This window comes from Lichenostomus cassidix, chromosome Z, assembly GCF_008360975.1.
Source record: "Lichenostomus cassidix isolate B80296 chromosome Z, HeHo_3.0, whole genome shotgun sequence".
NCBI classification, from domain to species: Eukaryota; Metazoa; Chordata; class Aves; order Passeriformes; family Meliphagidae; genus Lichenostomus; species Lichenostomus cassidix.
In genome coordinates, this window is record NC_139511.1 from 515008 (window position 1) to 538969 (window position 23962).

The following is a 23962-nucleotide window of genomic DNA, read 5'->3' on the forward strand; positions in this document are numbered from 1 at the left end:
AGAAACCAGCACTATGGGCACACCCACCACCGTCCCAGTGTGGGCCCAGTGCTCCCAGTACAATGCCAGTGTGACCCACAGCTCTGCAGGCACAATCCCAGTATGGGCTGCCACAGCCCCAGTGTTTCCAATATACCAGCAGCACTCCCAGTGTAACACCAGTCTGAGCCACAGCTCCTCAGGCAGGATCCCAGCATGGCCCCAGTGCTCTCAGTATGACACCAGCATGACCTACAGCCAAACCAAGACCCTGGCATGATCCCATGTTCCCAGTACAGAGCCAGCCCTGGGCTGCAGCTCTCCCCACATGGGCCCCAGGTGCACTCCCAGTGTCCCCAGTATGCCCTCCAAGATGGGTCCTGTGGCTCTGAGTGTAGCTCCAGGGCACTCCCCAGTACAGCCCCCAAGGCTCCCAACACGCTCCCAGTAAAGGCCACAAAGTTCCCAGTGCTCCCACTACAGGTCCCAAGGTTCCCAGGGCTACAGAGTTCAGTGCCATCCCAGTGTGCTCCCAGTGCTTCCAGTACAGCTCAATCAACACCTTTTGGTTCACCCCAACCCAGTGCTGCCTTGGGCTGAGTCCCCAAACCCCCGGAATTCTCCCCAAAAATGATGTCACCATCCTGCCATCGCCTTTATTGGTGGATAGGTGCCGGGGGTCACAAGATCAGGCCCCCCCCAGTGAACTCCATTCGCTGCCAAGAGAGGAGGGAGAGGAAGGGGGTGAGTGGTGAGACCCTGGTGTCCAACCCCAGGACCCCTGACCCTGCAGGGGTGTCCCCAGGAGCCCCGGGCTCACCTGCGGGGGAGTGACAAAAGCCAGCCAGTCGGAGGGGCGGGTGGGCAGCAGCCCCATGGCCTGGCACTTGTAGAGGGCTAGTGCCAGCCCCAGCCCGTTGCCCACCAGGAACACGAGCCCCTGCAGTGCCCGCCGGCTCGAGCTCTCCAGGGCCTTCAGCGCTGGGGGGACAGAGGGAGTTGGGGTGCCTGCCAGTGATCCCCAGGCCACTGAGCTGGCACAGGGGGCACTGGGGATTATGGGGGTGGGCAGCATCATGGGGGGAGTGCTGGGCAGGGGAGAATGACACGGAGGTGACTCTCAGGGGGTGGCTGTGGGAGACATCTGGTGCTCCATGGGGCTGTGGGAGACCTGGGGGGCTGTGTGGAGTCTTGGGGGTTGTGGGATGTCCAGGGGCCTGTGGGAAATCCAAGGGGACCTTGGGTCTGTGTGGCCCCAGGGCCGTCCCCACGCGTGGGGGCTGCACTCACTGGCAGACAGGGACATGAGGGCCTGCAGCGGGCGCCAGCCCATCATGCAGACCATCATGGCCGGGAAGATGGAGATCGTGTTGCCGGCCATGTACATGATGAACAGGTTCATGGGGATCTGCTTCAGCGGCGCCAGAGCCACGTCCCAGCAGCGCTGCAACGACAGGAGGCCGGGACGGGTGTGGGGACTCGGCATTTGGGGGACCCAGGGCGGGGAGCACGCGTCACAGGTGTCCGGGGCCCGGGGGAACACCCGCACGCCCGGGGCAGGGACCACCCCCATGGGGAGCGCGGGGTGCGGGGAACCCGCGGGGATCACCGCCCACGGGGCACCCGGGGCAGGGACCGCCCCGCTACAGGCGTCCGGCGCGTGGGGCACCCGTGCATACGGGACAGGGACCATCCCCACGGGGACCCGGGACTCGGGGGGACCTGGGCCGGGAGTCACCGCACGGCGGGCGGGGGTGTGAGGAGCCCGGGGCAGAGCCCACCCCCGTGGGGCACTGACGGCACTGATCGCCCCCGTAGAGGTGTCCGGGCTGCGGGGAGTGCCGGGGCAGGCCCCACCCACCCCACCGCCGCTGCCGGGTATCCCCCGCTCCCTCCCACCTTCTCCATGAGGATCTTGTCGCTCTCGTGGACGCCGCCCTCCCCCAGCTGCCGGTCGGCGAACCCGAGCGGGCCGCGGCCTTCGGCGGCTCCGCGGGGCCTGGGGACAGGGGAGCTGGTGAGCGGGAGCTCTCGGTGTCCCGACGTGCGCGGGACCCCTAGCCCCCGGGACCCCTAGCCCCCGGGCCTCACCGTCCCCCCGCGCCTCACCGTCCCCCCGGCGCCGCGCCCAGATCCAGCGACCACTTGAACCGGCGGCTCCGGAGCGCCGCTGCCGCCGCCATTGCCGCGCCGAGTCACGTGGGCGGGCACGTGCCGAGTCACGTGACCCCACCCCTCACGCCGCTCTCCCTCGTTTCGTGTTTTTATCCCCAAAGTTCTAGCGCCGCTTCCTCTGATTTACTGGGGTGTTTTCCTGGGGTTTTTTTTTGTTTTTGGTTGGTTTGTTTTTTTCTAAGTGGAGGGAGGCATGGTTTCGTGTGGGGTTTTCTTGTTTGTTTTGATTAGTTATTTTAGGTTTTTTCCTTGTTGGAATCAGCACTCCCTGATTGCGGCCCCTTTCCACATCTTCCCCCTTATCCCGCTGCACCCCCTTGTTGACCCAAACTGTGCCCCCGTTGCTGCCCCCATATCCCCACGGAACCCTGCTACTCCGCCCCATGTTCCCCACTGCCAGCCGCTGTTCCTCCATCGCACCCGTTATTGCCCCTCACACCCCTCACTGCCCCCAGTTACCAACCTCACCCCTCGCCACCCCGTTACTGCCCCTCACACCCCTCACTGTCCCCGTTGCCCTCACCCCTCACTGCCCCCCGTTACTGCCCTCACCACCACTGCCCCCTGACTGCCCCCTCACACACCCCGTTATTGCCCCTCACCCCCATGCCCCCATTACTGCCTCTCCACCCTCACCTGCTCCCCGTTACTGCTCACCCACGCCCCCGTTATCGCCCCTCAGCGATCCCCACTGCCTCCCACAGCTTCCTACACGGGCACGGACTCGCGCCAGCACCACGTGCCCACCCCGAGCACGTGATCCTTCCCAGTTCGCTTTCTTATTGGTCAAGCCCCGCCCAGGAAGGCACCGGTGTATGCAACACCCCGCGCCGCCATGCTCGGAAGGTCACAGCGCAGCTGCTAGTGCCATTTGACCAGCTGCGTCGCCATCTTTGGTGTACCGCCGAGTGTCTGCCGGGAGCGCGGCTCCCGGGAGCCGCCATGTTGGGTGTACCGGCACGTGCCTGGTAACCTGTACCCAGATGGGACGCCATGTTGGGTGTCCAGCCATGTTGGGTGTCCCAAGGCGCGTCCCCCACTTTGGGTGTCTCAGGAGCCAGGGGTACCAAAACATGCATCCCCCGGCCCATCCCCGTGTGTGCCCCACTCTGTGGGTGTCAGGAGCTGCTGTCGTGGCCCCTGCAGCACTGGATGGACTCAAGAGGCAGAGCAGAGGTAAAAAAGGTCCTTTACTGACTGCTGGGGGTCCAGGCCAGTCCAGCTGCCCACGGGATGTCCCCAGGTCAGGACTTGGAGTAGCGGCGGCACACGGAGTCACGGTAGAACTGGAAGATGGTGTCAGCAGCACGCTGAGCTGCGGCCAGGCACTGCTGCATCTGCAGGGACCAGGGGTGAATGGTGGGTGTGAGGGTCCCCCCGGGAGGCAATCCCGCACCCCCAGACCCCCCGAGATTGCCTCACCTCGTCCACAGAGCAGCTGCCCTTGGTGGTGGCCATCAGCACCTTCCTGCCGCTGCTGCCGATGGCGAAGGTGAGGATGGCGCGCGCCTCCTGCGGGGACAGGGGTCAGCGGGGCTCGGGGGGCACGCAGAGAGCGGGGCTCCCCCCGGGGCTCACCTGCTCCTGCCGGGCTGTGGGGTCCAGCAGGATGGTGCCGTCGGGCTGCAGGGCGCAGGTGACGCCGCAGAAGAGGGCGGCGAGGGGCAGCCCCGCGTCCAGCAGCGCCATGCAGGCGGCGTTCAGGCAGCAGGACAGCAGCTGGGGTGTCAAGGGACACACAGCACCAACAGCTCCGAGCCGCCCTTCCCCAGCCCGCCCTGCGAGCCCCCCTGCCCCCCGGAGGGAAGGATACGGAGCCGGCGTCGCTGAGCACCTGCAGCACCAGGGTGATGGCCGTGCGCGGGTGCAGCACCCCCAGAACCACAGCCTCACACGTCTGCCGCAGCAGCTGCTCCCGGCTGCGCTCCAGCACACCTGCACGACACACCGCGTCACAGCTCCCCAGCAGCCCCCTCTGCTGTTTGAGCTCTGTGCGCTTTCAGGCCAGCGAAAGGAGATTTAATCCCCGAGCCTGAGCAGCCCCCGAGCTCCCAGCGGTGAGCAGGCACCGCACAGACAAACTCCTGGCTGCTGGAAGTGCCTTGTGGAGGGTTAGCTGCACAGAGCTTATGGACAAGGACATCGGGCAGAACTGCCAAGACAAGGGAGAAGCTCCTAAAGAGAGCTCGGCAGCTGTGCTGATCAGCTCTGGTGGGGAACACTGCTGGCAGCAGGGCAGCTCCTGGCAGCTGAGCCAAGAGAGCCCCTGGCCAAACCAGGGCACGCTGAGCATGGCACTGATTAGCGTCATTAACCAACAGAAGGGGGAACGCTCATTAACGAGAGAACTCTGTTGTTTGTAGCAAATGAACATTAGCACCCTTGTTTGCTAAAATGTGTAAATAGCGGAGGGGTTTGATGGTTCTCATGCTGGAGTTGTGGATTTCTCACCCAGCAAAATGTACATGAAGAGCTCTAAATAAAGCAAATACCTCGACTCCTTCACTCTGAGGGAAAGAACCTGTCTGGGGACAAGGGCAGGACGGAGGGTCCTCACCTGGCAGCCCCACCTTGGGGCGCAGCAGCACCTCCAGCGCCGCCCGGTCCGGCAGCTCCTTGCTGACTTTGGCCTCCGCAGGGCCGTAGAGCCCCGCCAGCACCGAGGTGTCACCTGCACACAGAGAGGAGCGGTCACGGTGCGGAGCGGACACCGGGGAGCGGGAGCCACCCTGCAGGAACGGACGGGAAGGGGATGCCCGGGAGGAGGAGCCCCACAGACCCTGCAGGAAGGTGGCCGAGCCGTCGGGCCGCGAGAGCAGCCCCAGCTCGCAGGAGAAGGGCCGCAAGCGGCACTGCCCGCCCGGCCCCGCCGCCTCCACCGCCATCGCCTCCACCGCCATCGCCTCCACCGCCATCGCCTCCACCGCCATCGCCTCCACCGCCATCGCCGCCGCCTCCCGACACTCCTCGCCGCTTCCGCTTCCGGGTCCCGGGCCGGCCAATCAGCGCCGGGCTCGCCACTTGTCCTCGCTCTCGCGATACCGTGCGGGTGGGCGGGGCGGGAGCGGCGTGAGGGGACAGCGGGAGGGACAGCTCGGGGACAGCTCGGGGACAGCGGGAGGGACAGCGGGAGGGACAGCGGGAGTGAATGGACAGCTCGGGGACAGCTCGGGGACAGCTCGGGGACAGCTCGGGGACAGCGGGAGTGAATGGACAGCTCGGGGACAGCTCGGGGACAGCTCGGGGACAGCGGGAGGGACAGCGGGAGGGACAGCGGGAGGGACAGCGGGAGTGAATGGACAGCTCGGGGACAGCTCGGGGACAGCGGGAGGGACAGCAGGGACAAACCCCGCGACAGCGAGGCTCAGGCAGTGCGGGCCGCCGGTCCGACACGGCCCTTGCTGAGGCCCTGAGCAGTCCCGGGCTCGGAGCGGGATAAGTCATTAATAATTCATGAATAAAGGGAGAGGGCATGGGGCAGTTTCCGGTGGGGTCTCTCAGATTGTTAGAGGACGCAGCCTGCTTTATATCCTAATTTCCTGGCCGCATTTCCCTCTCTTTCCCCATGAGGAACTGAGAGGTGCAGATTTCCTGCATCGCCCAATGCAGAACCCCTTCTACCGTGAATTCCCTTTGCCCACATTTTTGTGTCTCTGTTCTTTTTATCCAAGTCCTGGGATTTAGCACGGCCCTGGCTGAGTATCAGTCTGTGTCAATTTATGTAATTCCTCTGGAATTTATGGTTCCTCCCAAGGCCTCTTTCACCCATCAGTACGTGGCGTTGTCTGCCAGCAGCGCTCGCAGTTTGTCTGTACACATCTCCCTCTGGTTCCGCTCCAGAGGCACCTTGCCCGAAGCCAGAGTGCTCCCTGGGGCTGTGGGACAGGGACACCCTCTGCTGCGCGGGGCTGTAGGGCCGGGCTGGCAGGGAAATCCGCCCGTGGCACTGTTACCTTTAAGTATTTCCACACAGGATCCAGCCCTGGCCAGCACATGAATGAGGGGTTCCCGGGACACGGACCCACCCCCGGGTGCCACCTCTGGGAGCCTGGGTGGGGCTGAAGGACAGCGCCAAACCTCCCAGCACCTCCTTCTCCTGCCACCCGTGATCCCTCTGGGAAAAACCCCACCAGCCCCCGAGGCCCTCCCAACCTCATCCTGCCCTCACTACCAGCCTGTGCCTGCCTTTTTCCCTGTCTCAATGCACATCCCACAGTCTGAGAGCTGCCCAGAGCATCCTTAAACAGCTCCACATCTGAGCAGAGGCTGCTTCACCGTGGGAGCGACCTCGGGACATCATCTTTTTCCCTTTGGTTTCCCTGCCCTTAGAGGGGCTCCTGGACAATTCCCTGTTGGGAAAGAATTGATGCCTTCCCATCACGGAAACTGACTGAAGGGATCCGAAAGGGGACGGGAAGCTTAGCTGGGAAAACAACGCAAGAATCTTTTCCTGCACAAGTCACTTCCACATGGTTTCACAGAGGATCTCCCAGGGCTGTGGGCTTGGCTGATGGTGGGCATGGGGATGAGGGGAAAGGGTTCCAGGAGAAGGGGGAGCAAGACTTTGTGAAGGAAGTAGCCTTTTATTCCAGCCTTTTGAAGCCTGGAATCTTTTATCTCCTCTTTGGTCTCCTCCTCCTGGACCTCGCAGCGCGCCGGCACCTGGGGGCTCTCCTCCTGTGAGTGCGCTGGATCCGCCGGTTCCGGGTCCGGTGCCGGCTGCGCCGCCGGGGCCTGGAGGGACCTGCGGCCGCCGTGTCCTCCTGGGGCACCTCCGGGGGCCGGTCCTGCTGGGCAGCAGCGGGTGCGAACGGGGGCCAGCTGAGCCCCCCGGGCTGGGCGGGCTCTGGTGCGCTGGGCTGCTCTGCCGCGCCGGGCCCCGCAGGGTCGGGGCTGGGAGCCTGGCTCTCCAGGCCGGGAGCCGGGACGGGGCTCGGGATCCAGGCCGGCAAGGGGCTGGCGGTGGCCCCAGCGCTCTCGCCCTCCTCCAGGGCAGCCTGGGCGCGCCGCAGCAGCCAGGCGTCTCTGCACTGGTGCATGGTGATGTGGATGAGGCCGTGGATCAGCGGCGCTGTGTATTCCCTGAGGTATCTCTCCAGCATGTAGGTCAGCACCTCCCTCTCCGGGCCGCAGATGCACAGCGTGGACAGGGTGATGCTCTCCACCTGCCTGGCCTCCCACCACTGCGGGCCGTAGATCGCGTCCAGGCTCTGCCGCAGCCACGGCCGCACCGGGTCCAGGAGGTGCTCCTGCCCGTGCAGCAGCTCGACCCAGAGGTCAGACGGGAAGCCCTCCGAGGCCTCCGGGCCCGCAGCCACCGGCTCAGGCGGGCACGGCGCTCCCTGCGCGGCGCAGCGCTGCGGGCGGGTGGGCATCAGGCGGAACACACCTCTCCGAGCCCAGCTGCCCAGCGGCAGCGGCGCGCCGGGCGGGTTGATGATGCACTGCAGGAAGTCGTTGTGTCTCAGCACCGAGAAGCGGACACTGAGCAGGGGGCTGGAGCACAGCGGGCACGTGGGGCTGGCGGCCGCGTGGCGCAGCAGGCAGCTCATGCAGAACTGGTGGCCGCAGGGCACCGCGTCGCTGTTGACCAGCACGCTGCGGCACACGGGGCACTTCCACTCCGTCTGCGTGGCCTTGCTCACGGGCGGCGGCGCCGAGAGAGCTGGGAGCAGCATGTTCCCCATTGCTGGCACTGGAGCTGGTGCTGGGCCTGGGGATCTTGAAGGTCTCTTCCAGCCTTGATGATTCCGTGACTCTGTAGTGTTTCCAAAGGGTGTCACATGCTGCAGAATGGACAGAGGCCATGGCCACTGGCTGTCCTGGGGCGAGGAGGGGAGGAAGAAAAGCCCAGGCCCCTCGAGGACACCCTCCCTGCTCCTCCACCCCACTGATACCCCTTGAGGAACATTTCCCCACAGAACTCAGCTCTGGTGGTGAAAGCACCACAGTGCTGGCTGCCTGGACAAGGCAGGGCTGGGGACATGGAGTGACGGCTCCAGGGTGGGCAGAGAATTCCCAGTGGCAGTCCCCAACCCACCACACAGCTCTGGGAGACGCCAGGCTCAGCCCTCCAGGCCTTGCAGCCTTGCTCAGCAGCAATCCCAGCTTGAGGCACGTTGGCCCTGCTGGTGCCCAAATACAATCACGAGAGATGTGACATCACAACACATCCCTCCGTGATGTTGCAGCCAGCCACTTGGTTTGTCACCCTCCACAACCAGGTGACATTGCAATGGGATGTTGGCCCCTGCAGGCATCAGAGGAAGAAGGAAAATCTGCTTCTTGTGTTTAAGCTCTCAGCCACCTGCATTCATGTCCCTAACCCTTGCCCAGGTCCCCCGATGAGGGAGAGCCTGGTGGGGACTGCCAGCCCCGAGCCCACCCCCTGTCACAGCTGAGCACAGAGACAGGGCTGGGTGCTTCCAGCATGAGCACGGGGGCTCCCCAAAGGCACCCACAGCTGTTTCAGTTCTCTGGCCACACCCAGGAAGCACAGGCACCCTTCCTTCTGGGGATGCTCCTAAATCACCCCACCTGAAGGTCAGGTCTCCCTTCCCCACCTGGTAACTGGGACATTGCTGAGGGAGCAGAGCTGGCTGGGTGGCCACAGCAGTGACACTTTCTTGCACCTGCCCGTGCTGCCAGCCCTGCCCCTGGCCTCACCTGATGGGTTGCTATTTGGGCACTGCCTTTAATAGGGCAGCACTGGCACTGCAAGACATTCAGCCTTCAAACAGAATAATGGGGTTTTTGTGTGTGCACAGGTGGTGTTTTCATGTGAGAAGTTTTGCACAACAGCTCTGCACTCTGTACGTCACAGTGCCAGGTGGAATTCACCAGGTGAGTATGGAATTCTGCCCTAACAAGGAAAAGGCCAACACAGCAGCTGCTATTACCTGGAGCTACTGTAAAGAAAGCTGTAAAGATACAACAAAGGAGGGTGGGGGTGTGCTTGCAAGATAAAAATCAATATTTCATGCCTTATTGTTACTTGCACTGCAGGCACCCCAGGAACAGCCCATCCAAAGCACCCCAGAAAGGAGGGAAAGGGTTAATGATAGTCAACAGCCAAAGGCATTTTGACTTTGCTGTAATAAGTATAGCTGTAACAGAATTTTGGGTTTAGGGGAGAAATTTCCCCCCTTCCAAATTAAATACCTAGAGATGAAAAGACTACAACTGTCCCTTGAAAGGGGACAAATCCAGAGTCTTTAATAGCATTAATCCAAGGTCAGGGTGGATAAACATGTGTTTTCTGTCACTAAACTGGCTGTAAGCAATAAGAAATGAAAATGTGCATCACCCAAACTTGTTTTGGTTTGACTTTTTTCCCTCACTGCTGTGGTATTACTAAGCACAGCACTCGATCATGTGTCAGTTACTAAACACAGGAACACTGTTTCCCCCAGCACAACTGTGACTCAAAAAGAAAAACTGCACATTACACACTTAACTTCCTGCAAAGTACAACTTACACTCTATTGTTGCCTTTTCCCCTCCAAAAGGTATGAAAATATCTTTCTAAGAGGAATACAAAACAATCTGTGGTACAACATATGCTCAACTTATAAAGACATGAAAATCTTTTTTATGTCTTCTGTAAGGCAGAGTACAAAACAGTATTAATACAGTAGGAGTTTTCCTTACATCATCAGTATGTAACATTAAACTTTTTAGGTGTAAATTTCAGCCTCCTCTTTGAAGAAGGGCTGAAATTCCAAACAGCAGCTTTTTTCAAAGTGTGAGTTTGAATAAACCCTTCAAATGCTTACGGAATGCATACTCAGGAGGTCACTGCAAAACTGCAAAGTAAATTAAAATGTGTAAAAAAATAAAAATAACTTAAGACTGACACTGCTAATCTATAGTCTCTTTCAAACTGACTTCAGTCATTTATTTCTCTCTTGTTCTCGCCCTAAGGCGATTGCATGGCTCAGGAGAGGCAGGAAATAGCTTGTACCTTAGTGCTCAGCTCAGGCTGACCCTGCAGAGCGAGGAGGATGCCAAGGGCTGTCTCGTTGCTCACACAGCAGCTCCAGACTTGGCTCCCAGCCCTCCTGGGAGCAGCACTGCTGGGCAGACCACGCTCTTCAGCCAAAGCCTTTGCAGCACGTGAATCCTTGGGCACGGCCGTGGGTGTGTCCTGGTCTCTCAGTCACTGTCATATTCCTCAATTTTTAATTCCTCGTCCTCCAGGATGGCCTGAGCTGCGACAGGCTGGGGCTGGCTGCCGGGCAGGTCACTCCCGCTGGACTGGCTGGAGGGGAGCTGGAGCCCCTCGGGATCCCCATCGGCACCATCCCCATCCTGGCGCAACAGCTCTGGCACCCCAGGGTCTTTGTCACCCAGAGCTTCCAGCTTTAGCCTGCAAAAGCACCAGTGCAGCTGGGCTGATCTCTCACAGCCAGCGCTGCAAACAAAACCTTATTGCCTCTGACAGAGGCACTTTAGGGACTGTTCAATACCCCACGTTATTCTCTATCAGGATTTCTGAAGGAAGCAAATACCTACATTTCTCTGTACTACGGTTCCAGCACACTGAACAGATGGAAAAGGACGACAGGGCTTTCAGCAGGAAGTTACCCGTCAGATCAGACTTTTAGTGATACACCCCCAATTTATTACTGCAGATACAAAATGTCAGTATTCAAAGGTATGCTGCAGGGAAACTTGAAAGGGACAAGGAAGTTACAATTAATCTGAGAAGCTTTATACTCTGTAGCTCAGACCAGAGGGATTACAAAGAAATACACCCCTTAGGGACACTCTCCTTCCTCCTGACTAGCAACCAAAATGGCTTTTAATACAACAGCTGGGGAGCAGCGTGGTTTTTGGAAATACAGCTTGGAAATTCACAGTTAAACTGTGCAGCATCACCAGGGACAAGCAGGAGATGCTTTGTCAGATGCTTGAACACACTCTGTCCTTGTTAGATGACAGAGTTTGTCTCATTGCAGCTACGAACCTGATTCTTTGCTAGAAACAGAGCAATTAAAACACTTCTTAAATTGCAGAGGTATCAGAGCTATAGAAGTGTAAGTGAGGCTCTCCTGGTGTAATTGAAGGCTGTGATTCAGAGAGCTCCAGAGAATCACAACAGAGCACCTCATGCCATGTCACCCCTGAGCCCTGCACACACAGCCCGTGAGGACACTGCAGTCTCACAGGGAAAATGGGGTTTCAGTATTCCTTAGCTGTAGCCCAACTAAAACCTGTGCATTCTGAAAAAAGGTTTACTCCAAGTAGCCTTGTAAGTAAAACTCCTACAAAATAAAACCAGTGCAGTTATCTAATTTTAGATTAAATAACTATAGATCAAATACACTTTTTAAAATCCTTTGTCTTTCCACAGTACAGTTTCTTCAAAGGAAGTAAGAACAATTCCACATTGCACTTTCTTACACTGCTGACACTCAGGTGAACACAGAATGTTCTATCAATCTTCCAGATTGTTTTGTCTCAGATTAAATAGGCAAAAGGCACTAATCTCTCTGCATTAATTCACTTCTATTCTCACATAAATGTCTTCAATTGTAAAGAAAGTATTTTATTCAGATCATGCACTAGAGATACACACATAGCTAGGACAGAGCTAGTATTTGATACAATGCAAAAGAAAGCTGAACAAGGATTAAAAGCAAGACCTGAGTAAAAACACTGCTACAACATTGTAATGATAAATAGATTTGAACTGGAAAAAGGGGGAAAATTATCCTGCTGAGGGAATGTCACATCACAGACATATGTGATGAAAGGGTTCTCTATGAACAGGTTCTTCCCCTTCATATTTACAGTAACACAGTCTCACTTTCTTTGAGTACAGACTGAAGTTCAGCTTACCTCCCAAAATGTCTTTTCAGTGGCAGCCTCCCCACATCTTGGATAAAAGCAATCTGAGCTAAGAACAAAGAACCACCACTGTCACATTAGGTACATCATAATGAACAGACAATTTAACATAATGGAAAATAAACAATTAGTGACCTTAGTCGAGTATTCCTGTATATATTTTAAGTACTTTAGATACCAAAACATATTTATAGATGGCCTGCTTACAAACCCCCAAACTCCTGACCTTTATCTCCTGTGTATTTATCACGTAGAGCTATTATTCCACAGCCTACAATTCACTCATCCTGATGTCAAGGCCTTAGTTAAGACATGATGCTTTTTATTAAGAACACTTAATAGCATAAGTGACCCAGCTGTCTAAGTAGTATTTTTTGCATTATACACCACACAAAGCAAGTTTCTCTGCTAACGGATTATCTCAGATTTAACTTTTTTTAATACACTGCAAACTTGATTTTTGCTTCCTTTATCTCTGAAAGGCTTTGAAAAGCATTGTAAGTCTGCTGATGTTACTGCAAAGTTATCAGTAAACTCTTCTCATCAAATCCTGCAGCAATACAACAGAAGCCCTAAGCCTAGAGAGCAACTTAATTAGTAAAGTTTGACAGCCTACTAGGGCAGCTTTAATTTTGGCTGTGGTACTGGAAGCATCTTTGGGCATCACCTATATAACATTCACTCTGAGAATCTTTTGTACTGAGGTAAAAGCACAGGCAGGATTGGCATTCTGGCTAATGAAATCTGCCAGTATGTTTCAATTGCAGAAAGAGTCCAAGATCAAGAGTTGCACCCATCTTACCTTGGTTTCTCATTGGGTTTGCTAACATAGCAAGATAAGGCAGCAGTTCTGTCTGAAGGCACTCAGGTGGTAAACAGAAGCTTGAAAATAGAGATTTTGCAGCAAGGCAATTTTCCTGATACTGTAAGAGTTGGGGGGGTGTGGCAGGAGCAGGGCAAGAAACACAAGTGAAAAAAACAGATAAAACATTATTCACGTAGCTATAACACAGATTTTCTTCCTGCCTGCTACAGGATGACTACTCACAAGCTACTGAAAAATGAGACCAGAAGAAAAGATACACAGTTAACATATATCAATCATAAAAATGGTAAAATCCTTCATTTTTGCCCTTTACTGGGCATTAAAATTTAAAAAAAAATAAATATTGATTACAGAATTCCCTACCCATTGAGGCCAACTAGAGAACTATCAGTTCAAATGTAAAAAAATGCCAAGACCTGCTGTATCTCCTGAACAAGCTATTTCTGATAAACACATAAACCATAACAGCAGAAATTTGTTACATTTACATAGCAGTTCAATGTGCTTTAAAGTGCACAAACCCAAACTTAATTCTAGAAACACTTAATAGTATTTCAACACCAATTCTCTCTCTCTTAATTTAGGATTAACTCTCCCAGGAGTATGCCAGCTTGGACAAAGGAATCAGACTTTATCAGAGGCCTCCAATTCTTTTTTTTTTTACACTAACAGAGTGATGCAAACTGCTCCTCAAGCAAGTGCTTTTTAGAAGCAGATTGTATCAAAACAGGGTATTTGACAAGTTTAGCACTATGATGAAATTTCATCTGTGCTACTCAATAGTCATATCTTAGGAAAAAAATTAAAAAAAAAAAAATCAAGGATTTACCTTTTTGTTGATCAAAAACCACTGGGGTTTATGCAAGGGTCGGAACCCCATTCCCCCCTGCTGGTGGGCAAAGGCTCTGGATGTGTTGGAGTGGATCACCCCTCGGGTAGCCACAGAGGCACTGTAGGTCTCCATCACAAGCCGTGTCTAAGACAGAAATTGGAACTTGTGTGAGCCTGAGGAGCTCATCTGAACTGAAACGCACTCAGTAACTGCAGTGGCACAACATGCACAGCATTTCAAAGTTTAGATTACTGTGAAACGTTTGTTCAAAGCAGCTGAGCAAAAAAAGAAATAGCCTGATTCCTACAGGGAAAAGACATAGGGACTTGCATAAATTGTTAGCATGAACATAATCTACTCAAAAATACTGTGTAGAATATCCTACAAACAGCACTATAATAAAATGCTGATAGCAGCTGGACAAAACATTGCCTCTGCATCTCTTCGGCATCTGATGTACTTTAGCATTCATTAACAATTCATTAATTCATAATTAAACTCAACCCTAAGTGTGCATCAAATATTCAAAAATGCAGTGACAATCATGCTCAATGTCAAAGTCCTTGAAAACAAATGGATGCCTATGAAAAGATGACACTTACACTCCAGTCACTGCAAATGACATCAGCAGTGCTCAAATATTCACTGGCTCTCACCACATCATCTATATCAGAAAAAAAGTCCACGTAGTTCTGGTGAAGGTATAGATTGAACATGCTTCCAGGCATATGTGATTTTTCCACAACATCCTGTTAGGAAGAAGGAAAATTCAGATTTTACAGGTGGATAAAGAAAAGGATCCTACATGTAAAAAGCTGTGATCTGTCTAGGTGAGGCAGCTGCAACACAAGATCTGTCCGGCAACACTCAGATACAAGGAGCTGTTTTGCCCCAGTGGTGCTTTCCAGATGAGTTATTCTGTAACTCAGACAGACTGAATACACACCAACTGAGATCAGTTACAAAAGCAATGTGACTGAGAACTTGCAGCAATCCCTTAAGAGCCTGGTCTGTCTCAAACCCAGCTGAACTCAGGGAGCCATTGCAGCAGTACCTCAGGCTGAATGAGCAAGGTGTCCCGACGGTGCTCGGACAGGTGAGCAGGCAGCTGAGGAGATTCTGCTTCTGACACTGCTTCTCCTGCAAAGGATTGCACACTCTTTAGTCTTTATGTTCAGAAATGTTGTTAGCACCTGTCAGCTCCACCAGCAGCTAAATTATAGCATTTTCAGTTCCCAGAAAGTTCTGGCACAGGCACAAGTACTTAATTATTACAGTCGATATTACATAGTCATCAACACACAGTAAGTTGCACTAAGATTCATACAATAAATTTAATCTAATTATTTAATCTACTTATTTTCTTCACCTCAGTACTTCTCCGCAGTTGGTGTTGGAGCCAGTACTGTGAATTACTACCAAAATGTGCACAGCCAGTGGCATGAGGGACCCTGACTCATCCGATTTTATACTGCTGTTACTGATCAAACATCCCAGACAAAGGCCATCCGAAGCCTTGCTTTAGCAACTCCAGCTATTAGCAGCTGACATGCTTTGCCCACTGAAAGGCAGAATAAGTCAAAGTTTTCTTACTTTTGCAATAAATTATTTTCCCCAGAGCATGGAAAAGAAAGATAGATGCATCTTTGCCACCAATAGCTTGTATGTCCTGGTCTTCTGAGGTATCACATTTACTTTTCTTTCTTACTTTGGATATTCCTGCTTCCTCACATTTTATTGTGGAGCTCTTTTTCTTCTTTGACCAAAATTCTTTCTCCAATGAGCAGTCTACCAATAAAATAAGAAATAAAATCAAGACAAAGTACAGGAATCTGCAGAGGTTTTCTATTATGTTGCTACTGCTAATGTTCTACGTGAACAAACAGCAATAATGAAAAGAACAGAAAGGGTTATATAAATGGGAGCACTAATAGAGAACTCATTTATTTGGAACAGAACCCAGTCACCAAAATTAACATCATTCATTATTTTCATTCCACTTCTGTCCCTTAAGCCACAGCTGAGGTACCAAGTACTTTTTGGAACAATAAACAGCTGTCCTTAAAAAAAGCATTCAGGCTTATCCCTTCTAGCTCTGATGCATTCCCCACTTGACCATGTTTAGAATTTCACCTTTGTAAGGCACAAGTACAAATGCATGTAAATTACATTTCAGTTGCATCCTGTTATTTCAGTTACATCCTGTTTACTTATCTATTTGTCTTCTACTGGCATGATCTGTACAATACTCACCCTGAAATACAGGGTAGCAAAGAAAACCTTTCATTTAGATGATTCTTCCAACAGCCTGCTATCTTCCACAAAGTTTTGAGCTTCATGAAATAAAATCCTTATTCTACTCTACGTTTATAAACTTAAAAAATTCCACCCAATTTTCGATTTTGTGACATTTGAATGTTCTTTATTGAGCTAAGAGAAATTATCCCTTAGGTATTTATTTTTCTTTTCTCCCACAGTTACCATGGATCTGTTTTACCCATCAATAGTGTTACAAAGTCAATGTATCAGCTGTGCTTGCATACATACACACGTGAAGAAATAAAAACAAATGCTGCATGCTCAGGAGACCAAGGAGGAGATGGGGTGTCTCCCAAACTTGCAAAGTATCACTAGCTACCCGTCATTCACCTCACTGAAATACCTGCACAACTAAAGATGTTCTGTTCAAACACCTTCTCAGTGTTAGAGAAAATGCTAGAGGATAATGTTCACTGTGCTCAGACTTCAGAATATGATTCCAATAGATGCCTTTGTTTTCTCCCAAGTTCTAACTCTCATGGTTTTACATTTCCAAGTTAACTTTTTAAAAATTAACCAAACTAGTTATTGTAAGATTATTTAGAGTTTCTGGAGGATGTGTCCAGCAGTGAGAGACTGTAAGCTTTTCTCAGATCATCACCAAGTTACTATTCATTCATACTAATGGCATAATGGTCACAGTGAGAGCAATTCTCTATTTTTTGGATTAACACAGAATAATCAAATCTTGGTATACCTGAAGACATCATTGGAATAATTTACCTTCAACATCTGCAAGTTAAATGTAGAAACTTTACTCTCTGCCTTGTGCAATGTAACTAACACTGCCCAGTTAATTTCAATATACCCTAAAACTGAAAGTACAACCCTCCCTCTTAAAGAAGTGACTTGAAACTATCTTTAGTCTTGCATTCCATGAGCACATTTTCTATTTGCAAAGCAAATGGGAGGAAAAAAATGTGTGACAGGAACAGTATCATTGCTAGCTCTACCACATTTAGCAGAAGACAATTGATGAGTATGTTTCCTTATTTCTAAAGTTGAATATAAATGATGCCACCATTTCACAGTCCTTAGAATGAAAAACATATGCCAGAGTACTGCTTTTAAAAATGCACATACATCGGTTCCTTTACAATTACTGACACGTAAAATGCCTGTAAAATAAGCAGTTTAGGAAATGCAACAACCAACCAATGAAAATATCCATTTTAAACTAAGGTTGCACCATAAAAACTTTCAACAGGAAACACAAGTAGCAGAGATACCAGGCAGAAAAGAGGGTACTTCATTAAACTACGTGAGCACATGCACACGTCGTGGTTTAACCCCAGCCTGCAGCAGCTGAGCCCCACTCACTCCCCCACACATCCTGTGTTTATTCCTGCTGCACAGATGCGTGTCAACAATGTTTTTGCAACTCACCCAACTCCGCTGCAACTGTGAACAGAACATGTTTTCAGCAGAAATAGTCAAAGTATCACTTCACTTAACCAAACCATAGTTTTTTACCTTTCATAGAGGAAAACTGAAGGCTGTTTATTGCACTTCTAATGTCGCCTGAACAACCTTTGCAAATCAATTCCAGAGAAGTTCTATCAAGGCTGTAATTCTTCTCTCTGTTCTACATGGAAAAACAGCATTAAAAACAACAAAAAAGCAGGAAAAGGAGTATTTGAACATGGCTATGGGATCCCACCTCTGACACACACCATAAACAGCCATGAGTATCCACCACGTGCTCAAACCATGTAATACTGCAAACTTTAAAAAACTAAATCCATTTAAGGAAATTGTCACACTTTATATGGCAATATTAAAGAGAAAAATCCATGTAACTCTTTGCAAGGTGCCACTCAATATGATACTTGATTGTAATCAAAACACTTCAGGAATAATACAGAATTTAGGTTCATGACCTCTTGCCCTGAGGAATACAAAGGAGATTATGTATCTTCCCATTACTTGTTTCATTTATATAGTTACTGTAATAAACAGAGTAAATCTTGGAAGTAACTTTGTAGACTCAGACCACAGATCAAATGACAGTAATCTTAGAAACAGTGTATCTTTCCAGCTTGTTCCTTGCTTTCTGTAGCCACGGGAGAATGGGTTTTTAGGGAGATGTAGGGCTCTGCTATCAAAAATCAAATAAATACAGAAACAAAAATAACATTTCATATATAAAAGTGGGAAATCTTTTGGTCCCAGCACTGCACAAGAAATCATCAGCTTTGACAACTTACCATACTGGCTTCTGCTGCAGCTATTCGATTAAGAACTTTCATCATATTTGTTGGAGCTATGGGCTTGAAACTGTTGAATTTCATAAAAAAAAAAATTTAGTTTCTAAATTCTCAGTTATTTGAACCATGTGTTAATGAGATAAAAGATCTTACCTAATACTGACTATACACAACTCCTCTACAATTTCCGTGGGGAACAGTGACCTCTGGTTGCTGTCTCCACTGAAGTTATCTGAGATTATAAAGACCAGGGGGCACCTGCTTGTCCGAACAAATCTCCTGGATTGCAAAACAGCAAAGTGAGATGAGAATCAAATTCCAGCTCACTGCAGGTGGCTAAAGCTGATAATTAGTAACTTATTTGCCACTGACCTGAGGATTTCATGTAGACTGCTAGGCTCTCGGTAAAATTGGTTAGGAATGTCCTGTGCAAAACAAAGAACTGCAGTCATTACATTCAGATGTGAATACTCTCTTCCACAGACTGATGATCATGAAGCACTACATTGCCACACATTTTTAATTGCTGGTTTGCTTGCTGTCACCTACATTTTAATACAGCTGACCCTGGCGAGAAGCAGAGGAGCAGAAGGGGGAAACAAACCTAAAGTACAGTGTGTCTCATTACAGAAAACAATAATTTAAAAAGAAATGTTTTCTGCCTGTCTCTGTTTCCTAAGACACAGCCTTGGGTGATCACACTGCCTGTGAACAAGAGTTTTAGCTGGAGGACAATCACTACAGGCAGCAGCTCCATTGGGAAAGAGGGCAGGACACCCATGTGAGCTGAGAGAGAACCTACACAAGGTGACTTTATAAAGACAAGGCACATGAGACTCTGCTTCCTGAATTCTACAGTACATCACATTACTGTGCCAGAATTTCTGCTTGGTTTGGTCTTTAAAGTTTACAGACAACCTGACTACCAATTTCTAAAATTCCTCTCAGAAAACCTCAGGAAGAAATTGGTATTAAAACACACTTCTGCACAAGTATAAGTAAAGCCTTGTCCTGCTCCTGCTCCCAAACCCTCAAAATAAAATGAACACCACATCTGCAGTAAAGCAGAGTAACTTTGGGAAACACCCATCCAGCATCTGAAGCTAGTTAGCATGTCAATATTAGAATAAAAGGTACTGTTTTCAACACATTTCACAAGTTTTCACTTACTTCAATAAGAATAAGCTTTTTATCATTTTCTGAGGACTCCCCAAGCATCTGAAGTCTGTTATACTTATTTGCTCTTAACAGAAAATCTTGAAAGAGAGCTGCTTGGGCCTGACTCGGAAACGTATGAAAATCTGAGTCTGAAAAAGAAAACTAATTAAAAATATGTATTCTATATTATATCAAGTAAAATATCAATACCCACATGAACTAACACCCACCCATGCTATTTTCTGAGAGCAGTACTGAACAAGCCCTTTGGCAAACATGTGACAAACACAGCAGACTTTTTAAAGGGGTATAATTCAATGGAGGACCCAGACAAAGACACTTACCTCTTTTCATTTATTTGGTTCAAATTGTATCCAGGCTACTACAGAGCTGTCTATACTGATTTGAGTTGTCAATTATTTTTGAGTAGACACTGTAAAAAACCTAAACCCCTTTCCAGACAAAAGCAACAGAAAATTTCTCATTAAACACTCAGGAATGGACATACATGGATGTGGATCTGATTTTATATGTGACAGCCAGAAAAGCAGCAAAAATACAGGATACAAAACCCACAAAAATAGGAAGGAAAAAAAGAAAAACCCCAACATACTTACCATGGCCAAACTTATTTCTCAGATCTTCCTTTGTGAAGTCTAAAGAGACTGGATTGGTCCATTCTTGCACCTCAAGGCCAAGATCTTTGGCTAGAATTTGCAGAGTTGCAGTTTTTCCACTGCCAGGAGGACCAGTCAGCAGCAAGACACAGCCACCCTGACACAGAGGTACAAAACATAGCCACAAATGTGATAAATAAAGACTGACAGTCAGCTGAAGATGCAGACTGGTCGAATTTCTCCTTTAGTTTTTCTGGTAACAATCCTCTCTCCCAGTGAAACCTGAGTCACACATTTTATGTTGTTAATTCACCTGCTGAACATTCAAAGAGAACCAGGCCAGGACTCGGAGAGCTTTGCTCAATTCCTAACGCCTCTGGTAAATAAACTGCATGTGACTGCCAACACAACAGACAGCTCTGGAAAACACTAGGCAAAGCTGGCAATTTGTGCTTGTGAATAAGATTGCCTCTTACTAATCAAGATTAAAAACATCCTGTTACACCAGCTCAGTGCAGCTGAAAATTTGTCAAGAGACTTAAAAATTAATCTGGGAGACAAAAAATGCAGCTTCAAGCACCTACTGAAGAGTTGTGATTTATGACTGGATGCCAGAAAACTATTTTTCTGAGCAAAATCAGAATCCACCTCCTAGCAACACAAGCTCAAAACAAACGTAAAAGCTCTAATCTATGCTCCTAAAGTATTGCTTACAATGCTGAAGATACACAATCACCATCTCTCTAAGGTGAGGTTTTTCTCTGAACTTGAAATTGCATCCAGTTTCTATGGTTTAATGCCTCTAGCTGCTAATTTTAGCAAGTTTACCTGCTTTGGTTGCCCCTGAAATATGTGTGTTTTTAACCAGGTTTCAACCTCTTCAATCTTCTTCTTTTGCACAGCAAGGTCATTCTGAAACAAATGAAAGTTATGTAAGTTCTAAACCATGTGAAAGTTATATATTAAACTCTTGGTTTCTAATTATAAGAATAGGAAAAATGCTGACTAAAACATGAACAGACATGTTGGTGTGTGTTGCAGTTACATGTGTGCACAGTTAAGGATGATCATATCAACCTGTTTCCTCAAACACTCAGTATTCCATTCTTTGTAGTTCAGAAATAATGAGCTATTTATTATTCTATAAGTAATAACACTACAGCCTTGTCTGTTTATGTCCAGATGCTTCATAGATATTGCTGGAGCTGGTCCTTTTTACATTTTTACTCTAATACTGCACAGGTTTTTGGAATTTCTGCAAATCCCACACAGCTGGGTCTTCCCAGTGCTTGGAACTATTGGATGTCTCTGGAATTCAGTAACTGGTTCAAAAGTTTACAAGTGGAATGACAGGAAACGACGTCTCAGGAAGCCTGGGGGAACATGTGTCTCCTACAGATAAAGAGCTCACTGAAGTCTGGCTTTATGCACTGTCTGGCAGTGAATAAATGACCCAGAGCCCTTTTGCTTTACCAAAACAGGGTATGGTGAGAGCCTGAGCAGTGCAGGCTATGGACAGAAGCAAACGTGTCCCTGTGATGTCACTATAGAGTGGCACTCGGAGGAGCTCCTGCACCTGAGTTTCAGGTCTGTATCTCTCCACCCACGGCAGCTCATCCTGGCACTGGCTCTGGCTCTGCCTGGACTTGGAACAGGGCAGATCCACAGCAGATGGCTTCGCTCTTTTCCTGGGAGGAGCTCTGGGTTTGCTGTTCTCTGGCACGGCGCTCGGGTTCTTCTGCTTCTGACGACGGCCTCTGCCAGAGATGTCTTTCAGTGGCTTCACAGGAGCTGCACAAGAGGGAATACTTGTGTTTCCAAAGAAGTCATCAAATGAATTTGCCAGCCAATCTGTCACCTGGAGAAACATAAACGTTTTGGTCGTAATGCAGCATGCCTCTGCCCTCAGCTGGGCACAGCTAGCTCTAGAAAATTGGAGATTTTTATCAATGCAGTACCCAAGGCCAGGTTGGACAGCACTTGAAGCAACCTCAGATAGTGGGAGGTGTCTGTGCCCACGGCAGGGGGTAGCACTGGATGGTTTTATGGTGCCTCCAACTACAACTGGGCTGTGATTATTCAGTCATTAAAAAAAACCCAAAAAACCAGACCATCATCATGCCAGGAGTATTTTGCAGCAAACTGGCAAATCAGAACAAGTTGAGAACTCCACAAACACACATCAAAACTACAGTATTAAGAAAGAATGAAAAAGTAGCATCAGCTTACTCAGACCAATCTTACATGAAGGTCATGTTCACACTGTCTCTGTAGTTTTCAGTATGTGGCACTTTTTCCCCTTTTTCGTTACTATTTACAATGCAACCATTTGTATTTAGAAGTTAGAAATAGATGGCAGAGGACAGTTGGTGAGGCACCACAACCAAATCAGGGAGTGTTTGCTGCCCTGGGCAGCTCGGGCTGAGGCAGAGCTCGCTGGCAGTGACCAGGACTGGTGCTGGTAACAGCAGCAGCACTCCCTTCTGGGTTTGAGGAGCACACAGCTGGTTCAGGGCTGCAGAGCTGCCCCCAGAGCCACCTCCCAAAGCCCCAACAACACAGGGTCACAGCAGCCTCTCAGTGCAAGGCTAACAGGCTGGATGCCACCAGCCCCTGTGAACATGGGAGTGACAAACAGACACAACACCCAAAAAGGGCTGTGAAACTACAGTGTACACACCTCATACACCAACACAGCACAGTGCTGGCAGGCAGAACACTGTCTGAGAGCTGGGTGTAGCAGGAGGCTCTGCCTGAAACTGAGTGCAACAGCTCCAACAAGGCCCTGCTTGCAAAGCCCCCAGTGGTCACTGAGGAAGGGCAGGCAGGCTGCTTTTGGGGTGAATCATGCTGGAGCCAGCCTGACTCCTCCCTCACCAAGTTCAGCATCCTGACAGGGAGCTGCAGCTGTGGCAGAGCTGGTAAAATCCCCAGAGAAAGGAACAACCAAGCGACACCACTGAGAACTTCTCCAGAGCTGCTGAGCTGGCACAGCCTGGGCACATCTCACTGACAGGGCAGCAGCTCAGATTATAAAAGCCCATTCCCACACTTCAACAGCAGCATCTCCTGACATTTCCCTTCTTGGAAGGTGTAGAGATTCCTGCCTGGAGTGGAGCTGCTCCTCAAGGTCACTGCTCAAGGCTCAGCCAAATGCCCACAGTCTGTGAGAAACATCAACCTCTATTTAATAATTGGCTTTCCTGGTTTTACTACAGTTACTTCAATATTCAGAACCACAGAATCATTGAGGTTGGAGAAGACCTCCAAGATCATCGAGGCCAGCCTTCACTTCATACTTCCACTCTTGAGATAACCATATTTGTACATTCATATTTCAGTGCTCTGCAGCACTGGTTAGAGTGCCTACGCTGTGTAGTGAATTATTCTGATTAAAATCTCTTTGTCTGACGATCATCAAATACATTTGCAGAATATATCTGGTTTGGCAGACTCCACCCTGCTGTGTCAGGGCTCAGTGACATCTGTCCGATCCTTCCCACACGGACAAGTGACCAGCCCTGGGGCTGGGATGGATGCAGCCGCAGCCAGACTGCTCCCTGCGGTGTGTGCAGAGCCGGGAGGGGCTGCAGCGGGGCTTGCGGGAGCTTTTGGGGATGGCTCCTGCACCTGGCTACCCGGCGGGAGCGTGTCTGGTGAACTGCCCGCAGCTCCCGCTGCGCCCCGGCGCCTCCGCACCGCTACTGTCACACAGCGGGCTCGGCCGGGCTTGGGACTCACCCGCAGTGCCTCCGCACGAGGAACACAGGGAGGGAATCCCTTTCCTTCCGCACACAGCCACCCCAAACCAGAGCTCTCAGCAAAACACAGAGCAGCCCCCGGGAAAGGACAGACTGCCCGCACGGAGGAACCGAGAGCTCCGCGCCAGACCCACCTCCGCCGGCCTTCCCGGGCCGCTGCCGGACATCCTCGCCCGGGGAGCGCTCCGCTGCGGCCCCCGCTCCCGGGGCTGGGGCTGCGTGCCCCGGGGCTCGGT

At 50.4% G+C, this 23962-nt stretch overlaps 4 protein-coding genes across 8 annotated transcripts; all 4 read right to left on the reverse strand.

The window, feature by feature from the left end:
* Nucleotides 1–615: 615 nt before the first annotated feature.
* Nucleotides 616–2234, reverse strand: EMC4 (ER membrane protein complex subunit 4). Its single transcript, XM_085042323.1, has 5 exons — nt 2089–2234; nt 1879–1978; nt 1270–1423; nt 800–960; nt 616–695 (listed from the first exon to the last, which is right to left on the reverse strand). The coding sequence occupies exons 1-5, from the start codon at nt 2160–2162 to the stop codon at nt 660–662; spliced, it is 525 nt and encodes a 174-aa protein (XP_084898449.1). The 5' UTR covers nt 2163–2234; the 3' UTR covers nt 616–659.
* A 1093-nt stretch (nt 2235–3327) lies between these two features.
* On the reverse strand, nt 3328–5179 carry EXOSC5 (exosome component 5). 3 transcript variants are annotated; one of them, XM_085042319.1, is made up of 7 exons: nt 5088–5179; nt 4934–5027; nt 4712–4825; nt 3968–4089; nt 3733–3873; nt 3577–3666; nt 3328–3491 (listed from the first exon to the last, which is right to left on the reverse strand). In XM_085042319.1, exons 1-7 carry the CDS (start codon nt 5097–5099, stop codon nt 3399–3401), a joined length of 666 nt encoding a protein of 221 aa, XP_084898445.1. In that variant the 5' UTR covers nt 5100–5179; the 3' UTR covers nt 3328–3398. The 3 variants fall into 3 exon arrangements, with proteins under 3 accessions (XP_084898445.1, XP_084898448.1, XP_084898444.1); XM_085042322.1 differs by having other exon boundaries at nt 5094–5103; XM_085042318.1 differs by lacking the exon at nt 5088–5179 and having other exon boundaries at nt 4934–5058.
* Nucleotides 5180–6717: 1538 nt separating this feature from the next.
* LOC146424190 (uncharacterized) lies at nt 6718–9461 on the reverse strand. 3 transcript variants are annotated; one of them, XM_085041791.1, is made up of 2 exons: nt 8052–9461; nt 6718–7912 (listed from the first exon to the last, which is right to left on the reverse strand). In XM_085041791.1, the coding sequence occupies exon 2, from the start codon at nt 7839–7841 to the stop codon at nt 6768–6770; it is 1074 nt and encodes a 357-aa protein (XP_084897917.1). In that variant the 5' UTR covers nt 7842–7912; nt 8052–9461; the 3' UTR covers nt 6718–6767. The 3 variants fall into 3 exon arrangements, with proteins under 3 accessions (XP_084897917.1, XP_084897915.1, XP_084897916.1); XM_085041789.1 differs by having other exon boundaries at nt 6718–7940; XM_085041790.1 differs by having other exon boundaries at nt 6718–7976.
* Nucleotides 9462–10020: 559 nt separating this feature from the next.
* Nucleotides 10021–23918, reverse strand: RAD17 (RAD17 checkpoint clamp loader component). Its single transcript, XM_085041788.1, has 16 exons — nt 23861–23918; nt 21542–21823; nt 20794–20877; nt 19966–20122; nt 19361–19497; nt 18563–18615; nt 18344–18469; nt 18191–18260; nt 17457–17568; nt 15258–15452; nt 14719–14804; nt 14267–14413; nt 13662–13808; nt 12809–12929; nt 11998–12055; nt 10021–10522 (listed from the first exon to the last, which is right to left on the reverse strand). The coding sequence occupies exons 1-16, from the start codon at nt 23891–23893 to the stop codon at nt 10309–10311; spliced, it is 2022 nt and encodes a 673-aa protein (XP_084897914.1). The 5' UTR covers nt 23894–23918; the 3' UTR covers nt 10021–10308.
* Between the last annotated feature and the right edge of the window lie 44 nt (nt 23919–23962).